Here is a 23,565-nt window from a genome sequence, read left to right on the forward strand (position 1 = left end):
TTGGATTTGCCACTCACTGGCACATTTTCATTACTACTATTTGAATTTATTTCTCTAATAGATGGTTAACAACCCCTTTGCATTCCAAGCATTTACCATTATTACTCTGTTAGATGCAAGCATCAAAATTAAGAATTGAAACACTGCACTGCTGTCCATGGTCATTCTACCCTTTAATTCTCACCTTTTGTAAGAAATATTTTATGCATATTTTGAAAGCAAAAAGAAAACAAAATAGATGATTTAAAAGCTGGATCTTCTTCAAAGGTGAACTCCAAAAGAAAGTTTATTCAAGTCCAGAAATATGGCCAGGTATTATTCATGTTACGCGTGAGATTTTGCACAAAGCAACAAGCAGGGCCTATATACATTTTTGGCTACGTAAAGTAGTGCCTATCGTGTTTTGGGATATTGCTCTTGCCTCCTAGAATATGCTCGTCCATGAAGATGAATTAACTCGTATTCTATATTGAAAATTCCCTCACATGCGGGATGAGTGAAGTTCTGGGTGGTGGTAGTAGTAGTAGTGTAGTAGTAGTCTGAGTAGTTTGTGCATCTTACATTAATGATCAAACTTACCTCAAATGCTGAAATCATTTACTCCAGCAATCTTTTTCTTTTCGTGACAAAGATCAACTGCAGAGATAAGCTGAATGGGTAGTGTTTAAAGTCCTTTATAATCCACTAGATTGAAAGTTTTTACAAAAATATATAAAACACTGGGAAAGTAATGCATGCTACAGGTGCATTGAAAAGAAATACTAAAATGGTAACGTGTTCCCAGATTTACCTCATCTTGTGAGTTTTTATAATGGGGAATTTTCAGTACTGCTTCCTCCTTCAGCAACTGTCTGTCTATTTTTTCTTTTACAGGGAAATCTGGGCTCGGTTTTTAGCTTTTGAAAGTAACATTGGTGATCTAGCTAGTATACTGAAAGTTGAAAAACGAAGGTTTACAGCATTCAAGGAAGAATATGAGGGTAAAGAAACAGCCCTGCTCGTAGACAGGTATAAGTTCATGGACTTGTACCCTTGCTCTGCAAGTGAACTTAAGGCTCTTGGTTATAAGGTAAGTGGATAACAACGCTTACATTCATTATTATGCTTTTCAGTCATAGCAAAATTCAGCAGTTCCTTGTTTAGCACTTCTCTTACTTTTTTTTTTTTTTTTTTTGCTTGACAGAAAAGTAGGTAAAACAGGCCTGGTGTGCTTCCCCCTTGTCTTCTTTGTGTCCTCTCTAGCAGGTTTGCTCTGACTGCTTCTTGGCACTGTGCTACAATGAAAGCAAAACTGTGCTTTTACTTTTTAACTTGTTTTGATCTTGAGGCATGTTAAATGGAAACCTGCTGGGAAAAGACAGCAAATGAAAGCATAGGGCCAGAATGTGGTAACTCCACCCAGGTTGTACCAGGGATGAATTTAATTTTCAGTCGAAGACTTCGACAGAAACTGAGCTAATTGGGTTCCCCTGGGACCGTATTGTTGGGCAGCGGTGCCAGGCATTGTGGGCCAAGTGCAGAAAGGGGCAAGAAGTATGACAAACAGATGCAACCTCATGCATTTGTATTTACCTCTCATTTTTCCATTGAAAAGTTGACGTGTTAATGACATCACCACTCAGCTACAGGTCTCTGCTTTGGACTTAAACATGAACTCCTTCAAAAATCAAAATTATTTTTGAAGGTAGGAGAATCAGGAGGAAAGAAATGCTGCTGACTGCCCTTCCGCTCCAATTGGCAGAACCCCTTTCACTTCATTGAGAGCCGTATCAAAAGTTAATAACAAACTGTCCCAGTGATTCCTACAAATGACTGAGGAGACTTACCTGTAGAGATCAGTGGCTGCCTGTTTTTTTCAGTTGTTTATTATGGTCTAAGTGCTTCAATGCTGCTGTTTGGAATTTAAATTCTAGGCCAGAAGCCTGTAGCTGGTGGTCTCCTGTTTCATTTCTGACAACGTGTATTTTAACTAGTATTTTAGTCCTGTGCAAGTCCATAAAGCTTTGGTAAGCAATTAGATGTTGTGTTTCTTTGTACCACGATGTAAAATAGGCTGCCAGAGAAGCAGAAAGCAGCTCTGCTGGAGGAACTGTTGTTGCCCACTTATGTGAATGGGAAGTAAACCTTCAGTTCCTAACTCAGAAATAGTGCCTCAGCTTCCATTTATTTCTTATACAAAAAAGTAATATGTGTAAAGAAAAAAAAAAGTCATTGAAGTCAACAAAACAGCTGAATTGTTGATCTTCACAATCTTAAAATAACCTGATAGGTGGAAATGAGTCACACTGAGCCATTGGATATTTTTCTTTTAAAGTAATCATGACAAAGACATTTTGGAGTTACAGGTGTATTTGCAAGAGCATATGTCTTGACAAATGCATGCTAGGTGGTGTACTTAAGATTATTCAGCCCTTGGGCTTGTTTCTGTTGCTTGTCATATGCCAAAATATAAGAATTTGAACTGATGCCTTGCATGCCTGCTAACTGCCATATGCTTGCTTTCTTTTCCAGCTAAAGCAATCTAGGGAATGAAATGAGGGAGAAATGATAGTTGTGAAGCTTAGTGGTCTGCACCTGTTCACCTAAATCTTTTTAACCTAAAAAAAGGGAGCCATCCAAAAATGATAAATACAGTCCCATTTTGTAACAAAATTAGGTGTTTCTATTCCCAGCTGAACAGCCCCACTGTAGGACTGAAATGTACAATGACAATATGCACGTTTTGCCCAGATGGTCTTCTAAGAGGACATCTGTAATTATAATTACGACAAAGTGAGAATAAGTGACTTGTCTAGAGAGATGTTTTGTTCTGTAATTTAAACAAGTGATACTGCCAAGTTCAGTGCTGTCTAATTGGCTTTTGCAGGATGTCTCTCGTGCCAAGCTGGCAGCTATAATTCCAGACCCTGTGGTTGCACCGTCCATTGTGCCTGTTCTCAAAGATGAAGTAGACAGAAAGCCCGAATATCCAAAACCAGACACTCAACAAATGATTCCATTCCAGCCAAGACACTTAGCACGTAAGTCAAATATGTTCGGTCCAAAGTGGCTATAGCTCACCTAACAGCAAGATACTAACTGGGATGTTTAGCAAACCTAATCATAGAGACTTCCTATAGTCTTCAGTCACCTAAATTTGTACTTACATTTTAGGCTGTTGTTTAATTGGATTGCTAAAGGCAGTATGTACAAGTAGTTTGGGGTCTGGTAATAACCTGTTACACACGCTGCTCATAGACTAGATCAGGGACTAAACAGTATGTAATTAGTAAAGGCAAAAGTGACAAGGTAGTAATTATTTGCACCAAATAATAATGGTGTTAAAGCAATACAAGTATAGCTGTCTTGCACTGTATTCATCTAGTTTTTCTTCCCACAGCCCCAGGTTTACATCCTGTACCAGGTGGTGTATTTCCTGTTCCACCAGCAGCTGTAGTTTTAATGAAGCTCCTGCCACCTCCTGTTTGTTTTCAGGTTTGTTTTAAAGAATTCTGAAAACTTAAAAAAAAAAATTACACAAGATTCTATTTTGACAGAATCAGGGTATGTTGCACTCTATTCAAAATAATCTACAAAACTTTTTTTTTTTTTTTTTTTAACAAATCAGGGTCCCTTTGTTCAAGTGGATGAGCTCATGGAGATATTTAGAAGATGCAAACTGCCAGACAGTAAGTTGTTTGTTCACTCTGGAGTCTGTAGTAGTGCTGCATGACTTTGTTTTACATATGGATATTACTGTCTAAAACCCAGACCTCATTTATAGATGCTGATATATAATTATTATTTAAAAGTACCCTGGTGAATTGGCTGTTTGTAGGTTGGAATCGACCTAGAAATGTTTGTACATTTAACTGTGAGTGGAGATCAGCAAAGAGTAAAAAAGCTGAAAATCACCACCTGCTGCTTAAAAAATATCATTGTGGTGGTGAACATTAAAAGAAACAAAGATTTTTCAGAATAGCCTTTAAAAGGAATATCCTTTAAAAGAAGCAGTGCGTTATTTCTAGCAGCATAATAACTATAATTAAATTACAGATTTGCAGCATGGTTATATTTTACAAGGCTTAATACCTTGCTAGGTATTTAGCAAACCTAATTATAGACTTCCTAGTCTTTGGCTATCTAAATTTGTTCGTTGGTAGGTCTAACTCTGACTGCACATCATTGCAGTGATTGAAAACAAGTCAAGAACAATGTTTTCTTAGCTCCTACAACAGAAATAGCATTCTAAAATATGAAAAGAAGACAGATCCATACCCCAGGCTTCATGTAAATTATGGGAGATAATTAATATGCTACTTTGAGTTCTTCTGATAGTTGAAGAGGCAACTGATCAGACAGAAAGCTAGGATTTCCTTTAGAGGGAAAATAAAACACTTATTTAAATTATACAGGTTATTTTTGAAGCCTTTTCTGTTTATAAGCAGAAACTGACTTGCTATGTATACTTGCTGATGAATCACGAACTAGGTACACAGTCGCTCAAGGAGGCTTTCCTCTTTTATTAGGCTTGCAGCTGACCTCACAAACTTATGTACAGGGAGGTCTCAAGCTGAAGCAGCAGCATTTACTTTCTAATGAGTGTTTGCCATAGCTGAGAGTTTTAGACAGTTGGGAGTCAATGCTTAGCAGCTGTAAGAGAACAGTGTAGACGTGTCTCATGTCTGGAACATGCCTCTTGTTCTGGAAATCTCCAAAACGCGTCTACCTTGGTGTCCCTGTTTGCATGCATATTAACACTTACTCCTTTGTTTCTTTACTCCAAAAACGTACCTGAAATTGTACTCAACTTTGCTGAAATCAGGGCATTTCTTTTCCCAAATTCAAGTCATCTTTTTCTCTTTCAAAAGCCGTTGATGAAGCTGTGCGAATAATTACTGGAGGCCTACCTGAAATAACTGTGGAAGGCAACGGACCTGTGGAAAATAATGCTATGCTCAACAAGGGTGTCAAGAGACCAAATGAAGATTCTGACGACGATGAGGAGAAAGGATCGGTAGTTCCCCCTGTACACGACATTTACAGAGCACGACAACAAAAGAGAATCCGGTGAAACAAGGTTGGAGTTCTACTGTGACAGACAAAGACTTGCATTGAGTTTTTCAGTCTCTTAAAAGTCAAGCATTTAAAAGGGACAGCTGCAAAGAAAAAAAATCTTGAAAATGGTTTTGTTACTGTGGTGCCTCTTCTCCTATTTGGCTCTTGATCTGAAAACAGACAGAACAATCTTAGAATGTGCTCTGAACAAAACTAGGTTTTCAAAACCAAAAGTGCGAAATGTCTAAACTGCATTTTGTTCTTCAAGGGTGTTCACATCTACCACTTGAAATCTTGTGGGTTTTCAACAGTTTTATTTTAAAAACTGGATGGCTTATAATTGTGAAGCATTTTTAATTCACATTTTCTGGAAGACAGTTGTTCTCAGTTTGTTCATGTAGTGTCCTGCCTTATTGTTTGTTTTTATTTATGGCAGAATGTATGGAATCTGTTTTGTAGTTGAAAATGGAAAAAACATTCCTTTAAAATAAAAGGATATCGATAACGTCATGCCTCATTCTGGTTTTATTCAAACACAATAAATTACTTTTTAAATATTACTCAGCCACTTCAAGAACAATGTTAATAAGAATTAAAACCATCACAGGAAATTGGTAAGAGCATACATATTAGAATTAGCTTTTTTTTTTTTTTTTCTCAATTCTTCTAGAGGATACAGTATATTTTTGCTTTTAATTCCATGACTGTTTAAAGATGACACCATCGTAACACATACTTGGTACAAATCTAATGCTGATTGTCCAGGCGTACTAGCTAACACAATCCCTTCCTGGATGTATCTGCATTGGTCTTCCACTTTATAATATACAAAGCTAAATGTTAATATATTAGCTACATAGTTTAACTTGTTATTTTCAAACCAGCTAACAAAAAGGCTATATGAACTTTTGAAGCAGTTTCTACGTATACTTGAATTTTAATTGGTAATCGCCTATTCAGAACTGCATTCTTGTAAGACCACAAGAACCCCGTGAACTACAGGAATTAAGATACTTGTCAGACAAGTTGGAAGACAATTCCACCACCAGCAGTAGAGATGACTGCAGGTCACTGCTGCTATCTACCAGACTGAAAGATGGAAACAACGTACGTATACCCATATGAATATTCACATGGAGGTAAGGTCTGGTCTTATCAATCCTAGTATTTATTTTTTGCTTTGTCACTTCATGATATTTGCCTCTCTCTTTTAAAGACAATGTGGAGAAACTATTTGTCAACCACTAGCATTAAAAAACAAACAGGGAAAAATCACTAATGGAATTTATACTCGTGGGTAATTATTACAGCCTCTTTAGATCTTTTTGCTGCTGAAAGGCCTACAAAAGCTTACAAAAATTGAGGCGCTCATTCCCAGTGTGTAACCCCAAAGGTGAGAGAGGAGCCAGCTGTAAGTATTGCACATTTTTCTACAGCAAACCCCTACTGAGAGGAGAGATGGGACTTACTGCATCGACCCAGCGAGCAATACGCATGCACTAGCAGCAGCACAATCCATGCCTTGATGTCAGAGTAACAGGGAGCTGGCAGCCACGGACCCTGAATTCCAGAACTGGGAGCAGCCATCGCCTAGATTAAGTAAGTACAATTTTATCTATTCATAATTTAGTCCCATTCATTCTGTCATCAGTCATGTACTTTTCCAACTATGTTGTTTCACCGTGATGTTGCTCCTTCCCACATCCTTCACACCATCACCTACAGCATCTAACTTTTTGTAATATGCTTAGTTCACAGGGGTCTTTTAAAGAAGCCTCTAGGCAATAGTAAAATGTAAAATAACAGCAGCAATTTCTAACTTCAGCAACACTCAGTTATAAAAAGGAAAACAGTTTTTTCTGTTTTTCTTTTTTTTTTTTTTTTTCCAAACTCTAGAAATAATGTTTTGGGTAGCTTTTTTGTTACCCTGACCACTGAATTAATTTTTTGGAGCTGCAGAGCTAGAGACTGTATTTCAAGGTGGAATCTGCATTAATAACAAAGTACATTAAGCAGATGCAGCACTCTTGAAGACCTCTGTAGTAACCATAGCTGATTCAAACAAATAAATAGACCACATCAAAAACCTACTCATTTTTGAGTTACCAAAGAGATGCAAAGACAGACATCAATTTTACTATTTGAGTAAACTTAGCCAAGGGAAAAAAATCACTTGTCTGAGCTGGTGAGCTCTTGCTACAGAGACGTTTCTTTTTTTTCCCTTTGGGGAAGGCAGATGGAACGAACGAATTTGTAATGAACGAGAAAAAATGGTTTAATAGTTGCACAGGCTAATAGAGAACAAAAGGCCTTCATCCAAACTCAAATTTAGTGCATCTATATCCATGCTGACATCTAAAGCAAAGCTGGAAAGGAAAGCATTAACAACGATTCATAATTAAGTGCTTCCTTCTAGAAGGCCTATTATTTTGGTTGACTCGTTGATTAATAAAACAAACCTGGATGTTAGCAATAGAAGGGCCATTTATTTATTTTACATATATATATATATATGTATTTAAAGAAGAACACACATTTTATTTTGGGTACAGTCTAGCATTTAGGACACTTGCTATTATTAATTAGGAACTTTGTTTTAATTAATTCATCAAATTTTGATTACTGTAATAGTGTTATGCCCAATAACTAGAGGAAAACTTCAAAAGGTACTTACCTCCTAGCTGAGTTTGAAATTGCAATAAGGCTGTAAGATCACTGAGCTCTTCTGTGAACAATCATCTATACAACATGTAACTAATTAAATTCAATATCTAAAAATATTTCAAGTTTCAAGAACACCTCTATGAAGTAAAAAAAAAAAAATATTGAAAATATTCCCTGTGTATTCAAACTAACACTAAATAATTCACTTCCCACTGTAAATTTGAATTCATGCACACTTCTGATAGTGCTCTGCACTTCCTGGATAGTTTCAAAAACATAATTGAATATGCAACCACCTCAAGTTGTAGTTTTAAAAAACAAGTAAAATTTTCAGCCTGAAGTTTCACACACTTAAAATCCACCTTCTGAAAATGACAAAGATTTACTTTAAAAGTACTATTTCACGTAAAAAGGAGTAAACTACTTCCAAAAAAAAGGTAAGAAATGCCACTTTTATCAAAACATTTTAGCTCTGCCTTTCTGAAGACTTTACAAGAGATAAATAACAGCTGCAATCTATAAGATTGCCACCTTTGTAAGTACTGTACAAAGCAGAGGACAGTTACCCAATAACCAGAAAATTTGCTACAAAAATATATTGTGTTTTGTAACATCTGAAGGTAAACAGCAAAAAAATGCTATCAAAAATGCAGAAAAAACTAGTAGTCTACCATACTAACCATAATGTTACAGTAAAGTGCTGTTTGGCTTTGTTTTCTGCCTGTTAAAGTTTCTCCTATCTACAATTTTAGCTTACTTCTTAAGTCTTTAAAGTAAGATCTTTTTAAAGCCAAATCACCTCTGCAGGGAAGGACCACTGTTAATCTCTGAATGAATTAAAATAAATTCATGATAAATTAGAGTAAAAAGCCCTAAAATGATCCACTTAAAAACAAAGTTTGGTTCTTAAACTTACCCTACCTAGCACCCACTCAAAAATCTAAAAATTGCAGCCAGAAAACTACCAGGACATTCCCCCTGCCAGCGTTGCAAACTTACATTATAAACACATCTCTCTTTCATCATTTCCTTCAGAACCCTTATCGCAATTCATTGATCTTCCTCATTAGTCATCACTAGTGAGTTAAAAGGAACTGGTGTTTACATGAAAAGCTGTTTTCCTAGACAAATATTGGTGCATTTTTTTTAAAATAGCTGACAAATTTAATACCGTATTGGTAGCACACAAACTGCGTTTAAGATTCTTTTGACTTCCCTGCAAGTTGGGATTCTTCCTTGGTCAGTATTTTGGCAAGAACAGCATCATAATAAGGGCTGAAGACCATTTTGTTGTAGTTGACCAGACGGACGTACTTGACAGCAATCTCTTCCAGCTCTCTTTGAATAGGACCTAATCCTCCAGGAATAGCAGGTAATGATTTCTGGTGACTAGATGCAAGATAATTCTCCAGAAACTTTTGGATTCGAGAATCTGGAAAAATTGGACCAAGGGTTTTGGTTTGTTTTTGAAAGAGACAGTCACTTACAAAGGTTGTCATCTCACCTTAAACAACCAACACAGTAAACAACTGTTTGAAACAAACTAACTGAGAAAGCATGCATGACATGCCACCAACAGTTTTATGAGTAGAGACAATTTGTCACTTGAGAACAGAGCGTTTTTGTCAAAACATACCTATTAGTTTACAGATGGTGTTATCAGGATTGGCCACGGCTTGGATTTGTCCTTTAAGTACAGTCTCTCTCTCAGCAGTGAATGGTGTAAACCCGTGCTGGGAAAGGCAGCTGTTGACTTCAGCGCACACCTTTTCACCGATGGTAGCCAAGGATTCCTTCAGGTTAAAGGCGCTGGAGGACATGGAGTAGAAAGCATTACTCAGCTACTTTACTTATACACTCTTTTCTCACCTTTTGAAAACAAACTATCCGAGTATATTTGCCTTTTTTATTGAACTTAATAGAAGAGTAATCCAGATAATGCAAGAACCATAAAGAATATATATAAAATGTATTAAAAAAAAAAAGAGACAGAAAACAAGGAGATGGACAGCATTAAAGATTTCCAGCCTGAACAATCTATGCCAGTAAGAGTTGACTTTGTCTGCACAGGCAGCTCAGACTAATGTGAAAAACAAGTGTCAATCCACAATGTGTACAGCAATCTAAACCTGCAAGCAGCTTACTGTAGCACACTCAAATTCTCAAGGGAGCCTGGCTGAAACCACGAGCACAGCTTCTGCTGACAGGGCTCTAACCAGGTATTGTAAGAACAAATCAAGAAAAAAATGGCTCTCTGTCAGTAAGGTGAACAAAAATCATCAGCCCGAGCTACCTACACCTGCCTCTGTGCGAGCAGGAGCGTTCAGTACTCACGGAAGATGCATTCCTGTCAGCAGCACCTTGACAATGGTTTTGATTTTCTCAGCAAATCCAGGAATATCAACCAGTGCTGAGCCTGCTGCACTGAATGCGACCAAAAGGACAGTCCCAGTCAAGAGGAGTTGTTCCAGTTCCAGCTGTATTTCCTGAAAGCGGCTCTGGTCCATCAGCACTGTCTGCAAAGAATGGGAAATCCAGCACAGAATTTAGTCTGTAAGCTAGCCCGTGAAGTGCCACTGTGATGCCAGCTAGAGATAATTCAGGAAACTGTGAAACCTAAGTTCTTTCACGGTATTTACCGAAAACAAACAAACCCCATTGTTTTTACTAGACATTGTATGAGACAGCAATATCAAAACCATGCACTAGGCTAAGAAAAACCCAGCACAGAAGTCTCTAAAGCAGTACGTCTAGAAGCCAGAATAAGAAATGTATCTTCCCTGAGCTTCCTGCAGAAGGTTGCCAAATCACTCTTAGACCTCAGATTCCAGCATGCCACGCTAAGTTTGCATTAAACACTGCCTATAAAGTAAGCCACTGAAACTTACAGCTCGCTCTGCCAGCAACAGGTTTGCCCAGAGAGGCTGTGGAGTCTCCATCCCTCGGGACACTCAAACCCGAATAAATACAGCCCTGAACAACCTGCTCTGTCTGTCCGTGCTTTGAGCAGATCGGGCGACCTGATCTCCAGCTGTCCCTTCCAGTCTGAATTATTCTATGACCTGATCCCTATGGATAAAAGGGCAATCGTTTCTACCCTTTCTTCTCTCCAAAATAGTTTAGGAGGTTGGAAATACAAATACACACATCTTTCGATACATAAAATTGTATACTATATAAATATAGACTAATTTTATATTTCTAATATATAATAATAAATGAAACACACAATACTACACTGTAGATATATTGCAATACTCTGCATGACGATATCAAACACACACAAGCCTATTTGATCAAATCAGTCTCATCTGACATGCTGACTTAGTGACCAGACTCGAATGCTTCTGAGAAAGGCATAAGAAATTCTCTGATGAACCATTACAAAATGACTTCCTGGGAAAAGAAAAAAAAAACTTCTGGGCTAACAAGTTCAAAACAAAGGTAGCTTGACTGGACTATACTAATAACCTGTACTGTGTTGTTACCTCTAATGAATTGTTTCATTCTCTCACTTTCATGACTACTATGTTAATTCACAAGAAAAGTGAAAGTTTCAGTTAATAACTGAAGGATTTCAGTTAGAGAGTTCATAGTGCAAACAAGTTTTAATCCTGTCAAACCTGAAAATGCATATATTTTAAGAGACACTACTCGTGTTAAGATATAGCACAAGCAAATAAAGATATACTCAGTATAATTCCTGTTGAACAACCTGAACTTAAATTCTTAAAGTTTTTTCGGTGCATACAGAAAGCTCTCAAATACATCTGAAAGAACACAAAAGATGATAAACTTTTCTGCCTTGTGGTTTCTATAAACACATTGCAAAAAAGCCCTCCTGATGGATGGACAAGAAGCTGTTTATTTTTTCCCCACCGTGACTTTTTTGTCCTTCTGCTCCAAAAAAAAAGAACACCTAATCACAGGAAGGACCTCATTCCACTAACATCCATCTTTTCTCTCTGAAAATCTGAATTTACAAAGTAGCCCCAGTTCTAAGGGCGGCTGGAAAGATTTTGAACCAAAGATTTAACCTCTCCAGAACAAAGAGAAACAGCTGAGTGATGATAAAGCTGCAAAGAACTATGTTTTATAGCAGTTTCCAAACTCTGATACTTACACTGGACCAGTCCTTTGAGAAGCAGCTACTAAAACCAGTTTCCATACTCTGAGAATAACAGAAATGGCTGCTCATTTACCCAAAAACTCCCTGCAACTTGTTTTTTTTATACAATTACTGTATCCCCCACAAGATGATGTTATTGCAAACTTGATAAAAAGACCATTCATATTTAAAGGAGAGCTTGGGGGTGCAGACCCAAAGGAAATAAAACCTCAGTGCCAGACAAGCCATGAACACTTTGTTCTGTCCTACCCCAGGCAACTTCCATGAATTAATAAGCTACCAGAGAGGAGACAAAGGCACGGAGAAGAGCAACACCTGCTCAGCAGGCAAGTATCAGGAACAGAAGGGAAACAACTGGCTCCTCTTTTCCAACTAAGTTTCAATATTGAAAAAGAAGCGTGTATTAGAAGAGCCACAAGAATTCAATCAAGAGATAAATATTTTAGCGTTGTACTTGCAGAAAGGCTACAAATTAGAGCAGTTTCTGTTATATCCCAGGAAAGTAAAAGTAGTAGAACAAACGCAGAAATCAATTTTCCTATTAAACACCTACTTCTGGGAAAGGCCTGTTCATGTGATCCCACTTGAGTAGCTTCAGATATGCCTGATTTTGTACAGCAGTGGGGCACAGTGCAGAAGCTTCACCAGCAGCACCATCACCACTGCCGTGGGGAGGTAACCTGTTACTTCTCAGCTTCTCAAGATCATCTGCTGCTTCTTGCAACCAGTTCGTGACAAGGTCTAAAGAATCTGAGAGAGAGAGAAAAAAAAGGCTTGTTAAAAAATCATTTTCAAAGTTATTTTTTCCACCGCTAATTTCCAAATAATCCCATTAATTATTATTCCTAATATCCAGGATACCATATATTGACATGCATTTTATTTGTTGTTTTTGATGTTTTGCTTAATGCAATATTAAAACCCCACAGCTACAGAAATCAGGTGAGATGATGTTAGCTAATGATTACCTACATCATACTGAAATGAAACTAAACTCCAGCGTACTAAGTGCAGAACTGTTGTTCCAGTAGTTTTTTTCAAACCACAGTTTTGGGGCACAAGCTGTCATTTTCTATATGAATTATATAGAACTTACAATAAAATCCAATTTATTTTCATTATCTACAAGCAAAAACACACAGTTTATTGAGAGGTCAGAGGGGAAGAAAGAAAGGAACAAAGTCATACTTGGCTGTTTCTCAAGAAACTCCTGAAACTTCTTTCTTTCATATTCAGCAGACTGCTGCATTAATTTTGGCCTAATACTACTGACAGCGAAGTTTGCCATATCCATTTTCATTAGGTCTAATACAGAGAAAATGGCTCTAAACAAACAAACAGAAAAAGTTATTCAAGGTTTCAGATGTTTAAGAAGTTATATTTACAAGCTTTATTGCAGATTGTCTAATGAAAGAGCAAAAACATGCATGGGAAACATTAACGGGGTGCTTACTTTAAGAGTGTTAGGCAGAGAGAAAGGTTGAGCAAGTATGCACATATATGCACATGTATCTTCCAAGTATGACTAAAACTTGCTCTCCTGCAAAAAAAGTCTCTGTAGAATTAACTTCACTAGCTTCAAAGGTTATACTCCCCATTGTGCAATATCGTATGTTGAAGACACAAAAAGACATCTGGGTTTCCAAGCTTGCAAACCATCTGTTGGCAGCCTACACGGCCAACCTCAGTGGGAAGGGAATAATTAAAACCAAGATTAAAAAACAAACAAAAAAAAAACAACCAAACAAAAAAAAAAAAAACCAAGCAAAAAATACCTTAATTTCAAAGCAACCTAATTCTCGACTCTTGGAAGGTTATCAGATTAGAAAGCAGAGTTAATAAAATTTCCTCTAACTGTCGAGACCTTGAGCTGATCAACTGAGAACACGGTGACAAAGCAGAAACTTCTCTGCTCCCAGCTGCAGTACCTACACTCCCGTTAGAACTAGCAGCATGTTATACTGCAGGGAGAGAGGGCTCAAACAGGTGGTAAAGGAAGAACTAGCTGAAGAACAGTCACACATTTTTCCTATGACCCCAACTGCTTTTTTCCCCTCTCCCTTCTGCTGTTGATATTAAATCCTGATATAAACTGATCATTCACCTGCTATCTGGAAGTTTATACATACTTATCTGGCTTTTAAGAAAATGTCCTTCTGTAATAAGCAGGAGCCAAATAGAATACACCAGAAAATACAGGGTCCTTGATAAAAACTTCTGGGGCGTCTCTCCCCTTCACAACCACTGCTATAGTTCCTTCCCTGTAACTCTTTCTTTTCTAGGAAGAATTGCAGGTCATCCTAGTGGAATCCCACACCCCCCCTCCCCGGTCACACATCTCTAAAATTATTTAAATGGCTCTCAATATGATGAATAAATACCATTTTGGTACCTGAACAGAGGGACAATTTCATGAATATCTTTCAGTTTCTTTATTTCTTCATCGCGAGCTGGAGCACAGAGAGTCCCCATCATTCCAATAACAAATTCTACCAACTTAGAAATGTCCAGGGCCCCATTCTCTGCCTCCTGTTTTATCAAATCCAGATCAAGAACTTCTGTAATCTGATTTCTTAGTCTTGTATGGCCAGGCAACAAGAAAGACAGGAGAGTCTGAAACAGAAAGTTTTAGCTGTGTGTTAAGAGTTCTACCACATCAAACGCTACAAGGATCATAGCAGTTATTGAACCACTTTTTATGTAAACTAATTGCCATTTAAAAGTGGAATCTCCTTTTTTTTTTTTTTTTTTTAAACGGAGTCATTTGTCAACTCCACATTCAAATGTTTCACCTTATCCTTTATGATACTGAAGTTACAAAGTAGTAAATGCTTTGTAGTACAGATCATACTTCAGGCTATTGTGCTTGACTTTTGTCAGCCCAGTGCTGGGGCACCTCAGTGATTCCATAACTAATGCCACTGTCATGACATAGAGGAAGCTTGGAGTTACGAAACTAGCATTACCACCTACCTCTTATTCATCTTACATTGTTTCGTATTTGTTTGTACATTCAAGTTGCTCCTGGGGTTATACAACTCACTTGAGTTCACAGAAAATTGTACAATAATGAAAAAGATCAAGAGGCTCCTTTACAAACAAACTTCAACCTCCTTTGCCCATTCATATCAACACAGCTACACAAATGCAGTAATTAACTCTTTTAAAGTATCCTCTTACCTCTTTAATTTCTCCCAACAGTTTAATTGCATGGTCGTATGTCGGTGGATCCTCCTTTAGCTGAGCTTCCAGACAATCCCAGAAAGCTTTATGCACAATATCTCTTACTTTTTTTTCCAAGCTGTAGATAAATATGACCAGTTAAAAAAAGACCAATACTTGTCTCTGCACCACCTTACGCAAATACTTGCAGCTCCTGAAGAAAAGCATACAATATATGAACAAAATGTAATAATGGGTACGGGAGAAGTGACGGAAGAAATCTCTCATTTTAAGTTACTCAGGCAAGAAAAACTAAACAGAGGATTTGGAATGGCTCTTGCCCTAATACATGGTTACACACACGCAAAGAAAGCTACCAATTACAGTCCTTGAAAGTAGCTGTCCAATGCTACCTCTGAAGTATACCATTAGCACAAAAAAAAATGATAAAAATTATACCTCATCTTCAAAAGCACAGTATTGGCATTCCTCTGAAGAGCCTCACTAAGTAAATGCAATTCTACTAAGTCAAATTCATTAAGTAAACATAACAGAAATGAAGCAACTTCCCTGCCATGAAAGCTTCTGCATTTCAACACAAATACTGTGATTATGCTGAGCTGAAGTCCCGGTTCAGTTTGTATAAACAATAAGTGAATTCCACTGCTTCAGAAGCAATGGGTAATTCAAAACACTGAAAGCTACTCCTCCTCAGCAGGCAGCCTCCTGTTTACAGCAGGCTTAAATTCAGCACTGAAGTGAAACACTCACACATGCGTGCACACAAAGAATGCCCATACCAAACGCCACACATTCCCAGGGCATTCACTCCGTGTGCAGCGGAGCTCAGGCAGTGCCCCGAGGTATGCACCGTGCTCTGAGAGCAGCCAGTGACGTGTTTTACTCTAAGTGCATGCAACTGCAACTACAATCCCAGCTGCTTTTTCCTCATAGCACTTCTCTGCGTGTACACTCAAGCTCTGGGAGCCTCTGAGCTATGCACAAACATAAAAACGCATTTAATCCATGGAAGATGTCAGTGTCCCTCTTCAAAAAAATCGGAAGGGCTGCTCTTTCTTTTTGAGGTGGTAAATAACTGCCACCAAAACCTTCACTAGAGCCTAATACAGCGATCTTGTCCTGGGAGCAGCCCTGGCCTGTCACGAAGCCCAGGCGCTCTGGGTAAGCTGATCTCTGCAATACATCTGCTTCTGCGAGCAGGTGAAGAGATGCAAATCAGCCACTCTGATGAATTACAGCTACTGTTTAGAATCAGTGGGCAAAAGTATCCAAATTACCAAAGTACAGAATTGTTCCTTTTTTATATATATATATATATATATAATTATTATTAAGGGGGTGGAGAGAAGAAGAAAGGGTGGAAAAACTTGCTAAACTCCTTCTCTGAAAAATGCTGAAATCAATTTCATGACACTAAGGCATACCAGAGAAGTTACCCACTATCACAGCACATTTTAAGTAATAAGTCCATAAGAACAAACAAGGAGCAAAAGCAGACACTTAATTGAAAAGCACTGCTCTAGCTGTGGGATTTTATATGAAGAACTTTTTGTCAGCCATCAACTGCAAGCAGCAAATACCTGATGGAAGTTCCCCCAGGATGGACCTTCTGTGCTGGGACACAGAAAATGACCCAGAATGGGGAGCTTTGCATGCCTTAGGCATACTTTCCCAGCATTTGCTTCAGAGACAGAATTTGTACAGGACAGAGAGGTGCCAGGTTTTGGGACCACACATGAATTAATTGCACACAACCTGCAAGTAACGCAACAAACGAGACGAGGACTGGACAGAAGTGCCTGGGTTTGTCCAGCAGACAGGCAGATGCTGAGAGGCAGTGCTGAGAAGACAGATCAAATCACTGCTTGAGCTCTGAACTCCGGGGGACTCTCAAAAGCAGAGTAGCTATGACACCTGCAGACAACACTCTGGTTCCAGTGTGGACCAAGTGTACCGTAGTGGGAGTCACACCACATACGCCCAAACAATTACCCCAGAAGGTTTGCGTTTCACATGTACATGTTTCTGGGGAAGCAGAACTGCATGCTTAACTTCTGACTGCTTTTTTTAGGCTTCTCCTACCAAGCACTGCCCAGCAAGACTGGCTGGAGCCTTTACCTGCTCCCCCAGAACCGTCCTGCAGTTCTACCGATGAGGATTTTGTGTGTGTGTGTGTTCGGTACCAGTCTCACCTGTGTTCTGGTAACTCAGCTGGTTTGATCTGGAAGTCTCCGTTCACAACAATTTCATGTGCTAGCGCCATGTTGGTTACTCCCTTGGCTGTTTCCATGAGCTCTTCCACCGACACAGGCCGAGGAGGGCTGGCTGCAATGTAAATTAAACTGTGAGACAGTTACCCAGAAAAATCTGTGGAAAAGCGTCTGCTAATACTTTTGGACCCTTTCCACCTTCTTGACAGCACAGCAGGCCAAAAGACAGGATCACCAAAAGCTCTTCTCTTCCTTCCCCTCCTCTCCCCAGCTGGCGGATGACACAGGTTTGGAGCACTTTAGGAAACCAAGGAGCGAACCCCAGTTGATATTCTGGGCTTGTTATGTCAATTGCTTTTAAGTTACATTGAGCTCTTTGTTAAAAAAGAAAAAAAAAAGGCCAACCTCAAAAAATTACTTCTTTAGAATTGCTTAACTGCATTTTTCTCCATACTACGCAAAGAAATCATACAAACACCAGCACCTTCACTGCAGCTTCCCCCAGTTTTCACCAGGCAGGAGACGAAGGCAGCGAGTGACCAACTCCAGACACCTGTTAGGTAGCAGAGGGGCAGTGACAGTTTCAAAGAACTTCATTTGCTTCCTGCATGCACGGGTAATTACTGCTCCTAATTGTTCTGGGTTACTCGACATCCTTCTCCCTGGGGTGCTGCTGCCACTGCTGTAAGTGCAGGAAGTGTCTCAGCCCTAAGAACGAGACAAGGTAAAGGCAGAGAAGGTGCCGAGGGTGCAGGCTGTGCTGGTTAGAGGAGCGACCCTGTCCCCACGGAAGCCAACTGCAACTTGTTGCCACCGATTCTTTGTGGTAAAGCTTCCTCCTAGCTGTGCTAGCAGCAGTGCCTGCAATGCCAAGCCCACGGTTAGAAGAAGCTTTCCCCTGGGCCAGGTATTTGAGAAGGGGGAGAAGGCTAAATCATGAATGTCCTCAGGTGGAGCAGACAAAGGGGGCAACATTCACCTCAGCTCCTCCATTTAACACGTGGCTGCACAGAAAGAGGGAAACCACGCAACAGAACTGCCACACTGCATAGTGTCCCCTCTCTGGAGTTCACTCACTTCAACGATGGCCTGGGCATAGGAGCAGTATGGTAATTCCTCAAATTTAAGAAACCAGACAGGGATCTTCATGGGCTGCGTTCACTGAGATGTTTTGGAAAAACTAGCGTGACTGTCTCGTTTCATAATCCACTTTGACTGGATTTCAATTAGCAACACAGAAAGGGCCCTTTAAAACTAACTGTCCTTCACTTGCCTGCCTCTCAAAGCTGTTCCAAGTATATAGAGTGTAATTCCAAGAATATATGCAGCGCGCTAATTTTTCATTAACATCTCACTCTTTTCATGCAGCACTCTTCAACCCTGGTTTCCTTCTGCTTGGAGCTTAGCCTTGCACAGTGACTCTGGGAACACAGCAAGAATTGCTGTCCTGAGAAGCAGCCGCACAAGGAGGTTGTTAGCTGAATGAGAGTGCTCTTGTCCAACTGCCAAATGACTTCACCCTAGCAGGAGACGCACTAAAAGCTAAGAGACTCTTTCATTTACCAAAGAATGCTCTTAAATCATGTTACTTCATTCTCATAATATATCTGCTCCCTTCCAAGAGGGGAGGGCTTGAGACTGATGACTCGTTTGTGGTACAGTGCAGAACAGGACAGTACAAGGAATTTTATTTTCATGCGTCCATAGCCTCTCTCCCTTATATATTTTTTCTATAATTTCCTATCAAGCAACCAAGAAGATGTAAGAGTATGAATTCCATTCAATGCATCTCCTCGTGTAACACGATGCTAAGAGAACATTAAACCTCAAGTAATAATGAACACTATTAAAAAATAAAAATAATAAAATGTTACATCCTGAGACTCTCCCCACAGAAATACGGCAATAGTTACCTGAACAATTCTGTCCCTTTGATCTGAATCCCTGGGACCAAAAGCCTTTCTCTTTGTTTTATCTACAGATTTGCCAGAAATAGAGAGATTGCACCCAGATCCTGATGTTAAAAGCAAAATGACAGAGCAAACATGCCCTAGGAACAAACTTACAGCACAACAGTCCTATAAACTCCTTGACAGTAGAAGTGGTAGTAGGATTGAAAATATAAACTTTCCATCTCTGTTTGCTTGGGGAGGAGGGGAAGAAAACGACAGGACATTATTTGGTTAATAACAGCCTTCCCTGCCCTGCAGCGAAAACAGAGGCTGCAACAATCCAGAAGGTTCGGCTGATAACGCGAACAGCAGCACTGTCAGTTTAGCTACACTGTTCTGGAGGAGTGCTTATCCTCTCTGCGAACGCAGACAGACAAAAGTACCTAAGCCATTTGTGGCTCTGAACAACATGGTTATGGTGGACAATTACATGCTATAACAAAATGGGAAAAAAGGTGTAATGCATAGCGTCAAAGCAAGTGATCAGGAGTTGTACAATATTTAATAACTAAGCAGTCAAACTTACACAAATTACTATAAAAAAATCATGATTGTCTCCGCTGAAAAAAAAATACAGAATTGTGTATTTTTTTAAGCAGTTTTGCTTACACTTTGGTGTATCGTCTCTGTATGAACCTGGAGCACTCTGTCGTATTCTTTTTCTGATAGACTGATCCGGGTTGTCCAAGCTCTCCTGACCATCCTCCAAACCACTCGACTTTTCTGCGCTTGAATGGGGCTTGTCAGGATTCTGAGACATTTTCAGTTGTTTCCTTACAGAAAAAGAAAAAATAAAGATGAAAAAGGGAATGAACAAGAGTTTTCTGACATGGCTCAGTGGGAAAACATCACCACGAGTTCTCTCGATTAAGAAAAAAATAAGAATAAAAGAAATCTTATGAGGAATTATATGATGTCATTCCCATAATGGCAGGGGACCTGGACTCAGTGACTCACTTCCCATCTTACACAAAAAGGGATGCTTTCAGCACAGCTACCATTTACTTGATCTGTATTCCCAGTAAGTTCTCAAAAATCTGAAACTGTTCCCTTGCCTCATTGCATGCAGATGAGAAGGAAAAATATACTCACTTTTCTTTATTAGTCCTGCTTATGAAAAACGTGAAAAACGCAGTGAAAAATGCTTTCTGAACAGTATTACAGACACGTTGTATGAAAAGATGATGCCAAGTGAGGTATTTCTCCACTATATAGCCACAATAAAGCATTCTGAACACAACATACTCCTCAACTGGGATCTGTCTCAGCATATCAGAACTTACAGTCTCCACTCCAAGACACCCTAATTAATGAAGAAGCAGGAAAGGGACTAGAGATAAATTAATATAAAGTTCTTCTCCCCTAATTTCATTCCATGTAAGAGTCATGATTTACGCATGGTGATGATGTTGGGAAGATTTAAAAAAAAAAAAAAAAAGACAATAAATAACATAGTAATAGTAATATTAAGGTATATGGAATGTTAAATAATGTTTATATTACATCACAAATACTTGCAATATACCCAGTGATACATTGAAAAAATGACCCCTGGAAAAGCACGTCTCACCATTCGCTACTTTCACTTATTTTATAACTCAGATTTCCCTCTGAAGAATGTAGTTTGCACGTCTTACTATTGAAAGCTCTGCATCATACAGGAAGCTAACATCCAGACTTCAATTTTAGAAAATCTGTTCGCGCAATATCCCTCTCTAAATCAATCCTATAGCCAGGATGTTCTCTGAAGCAGAAAATCAGGAAGAGTCTCCCAAAAAAAAAAAAAAAAGGAAGCTCGCTCCTGGAAAAACACCAGCTTCCTCTTTCACCTACTTTCCCAGCAGCCACTGCTTTCCAAATTTGAAAGAAGCTCTCAGCAAGATACAGCCTCCAAAGGCACCTCGCAGCTAGGAGAAGAAAATACTTACAGCACCAAGAACTACACGGAAGAGGATAAACAGCCTGAAGATAAGCAAGCAACAGTGCAGAAATACGAAACGCAGCACGGAGATTCTTTGCTCTGTACAACAGCTGTGATAACTAACCTTACTCCGTCAGCACCTAAATTGACTGCACCAATGCGATTCTACAAGGCAGCCAGAAGACTCGGGGCACAGAAGAGATGATTTTTTCTTCTACAGCAATGACTCAGGATCATCATCTTGTTAGGCTCACAAGCTACACAACAACACACAGCACTTGTCCGTAGCACTGTCTGATTTTGATTTTGGGCAAGAAAACAGAGCACAGAAAGCACGGGATAAATCTACACAAGCAAACCAACATCAGATACTGTTGGACCCATATATGACCCCCACCTCTAGCTTGAAGAGAGAGAGTCAGTGGCTCCCTGGCTATAAGGCACAGCACCAAACCAGCACACAGGCACAGAGCCAGCAGGAAGCCAGTGGTGGGCAGAAGGCCTGCTGCTGCAAACACACCAGCAGCAAGAGGATGAGGTCTGGTAATAAAGAAGCAGTTAGAAGAGAAAAGGATAGCAACATCCGAAATGGAAAATGTAAGATAGGTCAGGTTAAACAGAGGAGGGAAAGGCATTGTCTAATCCAGCTAGCACAAAAGCACCATCTCAAAGGTTTCCACATTCATTCAGCCAGCCTAGATTGCTCTTCCTACCCACGAAGCATCCTCCTGAAATGACACCACGAAGCACGATGACTCAACGAAGCCCTGCTTAGCTCTCCAACACGCGTGACCCTTGGCAGTGCCTCGCCATCCCTCACCGTGTTTCACCCTCACCACCCTCCAGAAGCGCAGAAAGGGCGCGACACAGCTCGCCTGCGGAGGGCAGGCAGGTGGGAGAGCCACAGAAGATGAAGGACAGGGCCCAGGCACCCACCAGCTTAAATGCTGTTAGAAACAAACCTTATTTCGGATACAGGAGGTGGCTACGACTCCCAGGCCATTTGGTCTACCGGCAGCCCAGCCAGACTTGGTACGCGGGCACACTTGTGCTGTTTGCGCAGCCCCCTCTTTTCTGTGGCATTACCGCTGCTGCTTCCAGAGCGCATCCAGAACAACCCCTGCTGTAAGGGAGCCGCACAACACCTCCCCTCAACGCATGCCCGCCAGCTCTCCCTTCCCAGGAGCAGCAATCTGAACGCAGCCCCGCCTGCCCCTTGCCATTTCCCTCCGACACCACCTGCACCATGCCCAGAGGCACACCGAGAGCGCCCCGCAGCCCAGCAGCCCCCAGCCAGGGCACCCCCGGCCCCGTTTCACCCCATCTCCCCCCCTCCCAGCGCACAGCTCCGGCTCTGCGGGGCTCCGGGGCCCTGTCCCGGCTCCCCCGGCCCCGTGCCCTGTCCTCTGTCCCCTCGGCCCCCTCCTTACCGCCGCCGCCCGCAGCAGGAGCGGGCCCGGGGCAGCGCCGCCCGCCGCGGCCTCCGCCACCTGCGCCTCAGCGCGGCCGCAGGGGCGGGCCCGGAGCCGCCAGGGAGGAGCCAGGCCGGGCACGGCCCCTCCGGCTCTCGGAAGAGTCACACAGAATCACAGCATTTCTAGGTTGGAAGAGACCTCAAGATCATCGAGTCCAACCTCTGACCTAACGCTAACAGTCCCCACTAAACCATTTCCCTAAGCTCTACGTCTAAACGTCTTTTAAAGACTTCCAGGGATGGTGACTCCACCACTTCCCTGGGCAGCCTGTTCCAATGCCTCACAACCCTTTCAGTGAAGAAGTTCTTCCTAACATCTAGCCTAAAACTCCCCTGGCTCAACTTAAGCCCATTCCCCCTCGTCCTGTCACCAGGCACGTGGGAGAACAGGCCAACCCCCACCTCGCTACAGCCTTGAGGTACCCATAGAGAGCGATAAGGTCGCCCCTGAGCCTCCTCTTCTCCAGGCTGAACAAGCCCAGCTCCCTCAGCCGCTCCTCGTAGGACTTGTTCTCCAGGCCCCTCACCAGCTTTGTCGCCCTTCTCTGCACCCGCTCAAGCACCTCGATGTCCTTCTTGTAGCGAGGGGCCCAAAACTGGACACAGTACTCGAGGTGCGGCCTCACCAGAGCCAAGTACAGGTGATGAAATGATATCTGTGATGAGGCTGTATGTTTTCCCTATTTGCAAGTGGGTATGTTACCCAGAGAGTTTACCTACTCACTTCCCATACTCACTGGAGAGTATGCATAGGTAAAATATGCAATTGTAAGACCCCTCAACAGCCCTTCATTTGTTACAACCCTTCTCTGATTACAGCTGGCAGCATCAGGAATACCTACAGGACAGTAGAGTAGTGCAAAGACGATGATTACTAGCTGTAGAAAGTTTCTATAGCAACTGAAGTGAGACTGTCTACAACTCCAGAATATCTTTATACCTTTACATCCCCAGAGAGTCAGTAGAAGTTTAAAGTACAGAGGAGGATTCAGCTG

At 40.6% G+C, this 23,565-nt stretch overlaps 2 protein-coding genes across 5 annotated transcripts in view; one reads left to right on the top strand and one right to left on the bottom strand.

The window, feature by feature from the left end:
• Window positions 1-5,542, top strand: part of CSTF3 (cleavage stimulation factor subunit 3) — a 49,146-nt gene extending 43,604 nt beyond the window's left edge. For both annotated transcript variants that reach the window (XM_084520211.1, XM_084520212.1), the window contains 5 exons: window positions 874-1,069; window positions 2,867-3,020; window positions 3,380-3,474; window positions 3,608-3,668; window positions 4,851-5,542. In XM_084520211.1, coding sequence (XP_084376337.1) covers window positions 874-1,069; window positions 2,867-3,020; window positions 3,380-3,474; window positions 3,608-3,668; window positions 4,851-5,053 — 709 coding nt within the window. In that variant the 3' untranslated portion in view covers window positions 5,054-5,542. The remainder of the gene's footprint in view (window positions 1-873; window positions 1,070-2,866; window positions 3,021-3,379; window positions 3,475-3,607; window positions 3,669-4,850) is intronic.
• A 2-nt stretch (window positions 5,543-5,544) lies between these two features.
• TCP11L1 (t-complex 11 like 1) lies at window positions 5,545-22,593 on the bottom strand. Of its 3 annotated transcripts, XM_084520214.1 has the most exons (11): window positions 22,527-22,569; window positions 22,059-22,219; window positions 19,785-19,948; window positions 17,206-17,338; window positions 15,011-15,131; window positions 14,223-14,443; window positions 13,019-13,155; window positions 12,384-12,580; window positions 10,036-10,217; window positions 9,338-9,510; window positions 5,545-9,133 (listed from the first exon to the last, which is right to left on the bottom strand). In XM_084520214.1, the coding sequence occupies exons 3-11, from the start codon at window positions 19,933-19,935 to the stop codon at window positions 8,898-8,900; spliced, it is 1,551 nt and encodes a 516-aa protein (XP_084376340.1). In that variant the 5' UTR covers window positions 19,936-19,948; window positions 22,059-22,219; window positions 22,527-22,569; the 3' UTR covers window positions 5,545-8,897. The 3 variants fall into 3 exon arrangements, with proteins under 3 accessions (XP_084376340.1, XP_084376339.1, XP_084376341.1); XM_084520213.1 differs by lacking the exon at window positions 22,059-22,219 and having other exon boundaries at window positions 22,527-22,593; XM_084520215.1 differs by lacking the exons at window positions 22,059-22,219; window positions 22,527-22,569 and adding an exon at window positions 21,221-21,386.
• Between the last annotated feature and the right edge of the window lie 972 nt (window positions 22,594-23,565).

Source organism: Aythya ferina (assembly GCF_964211825.1).
Source record: "Aythya ferina genome assembly, chromosome: 5".
NCBI classification, from domain to species: domain Eukaryota; kingdom Metazoa; phylum Chordata; class Aves; order Anseriformes; family Anatidae; genus Aythya; species Aythya ferina.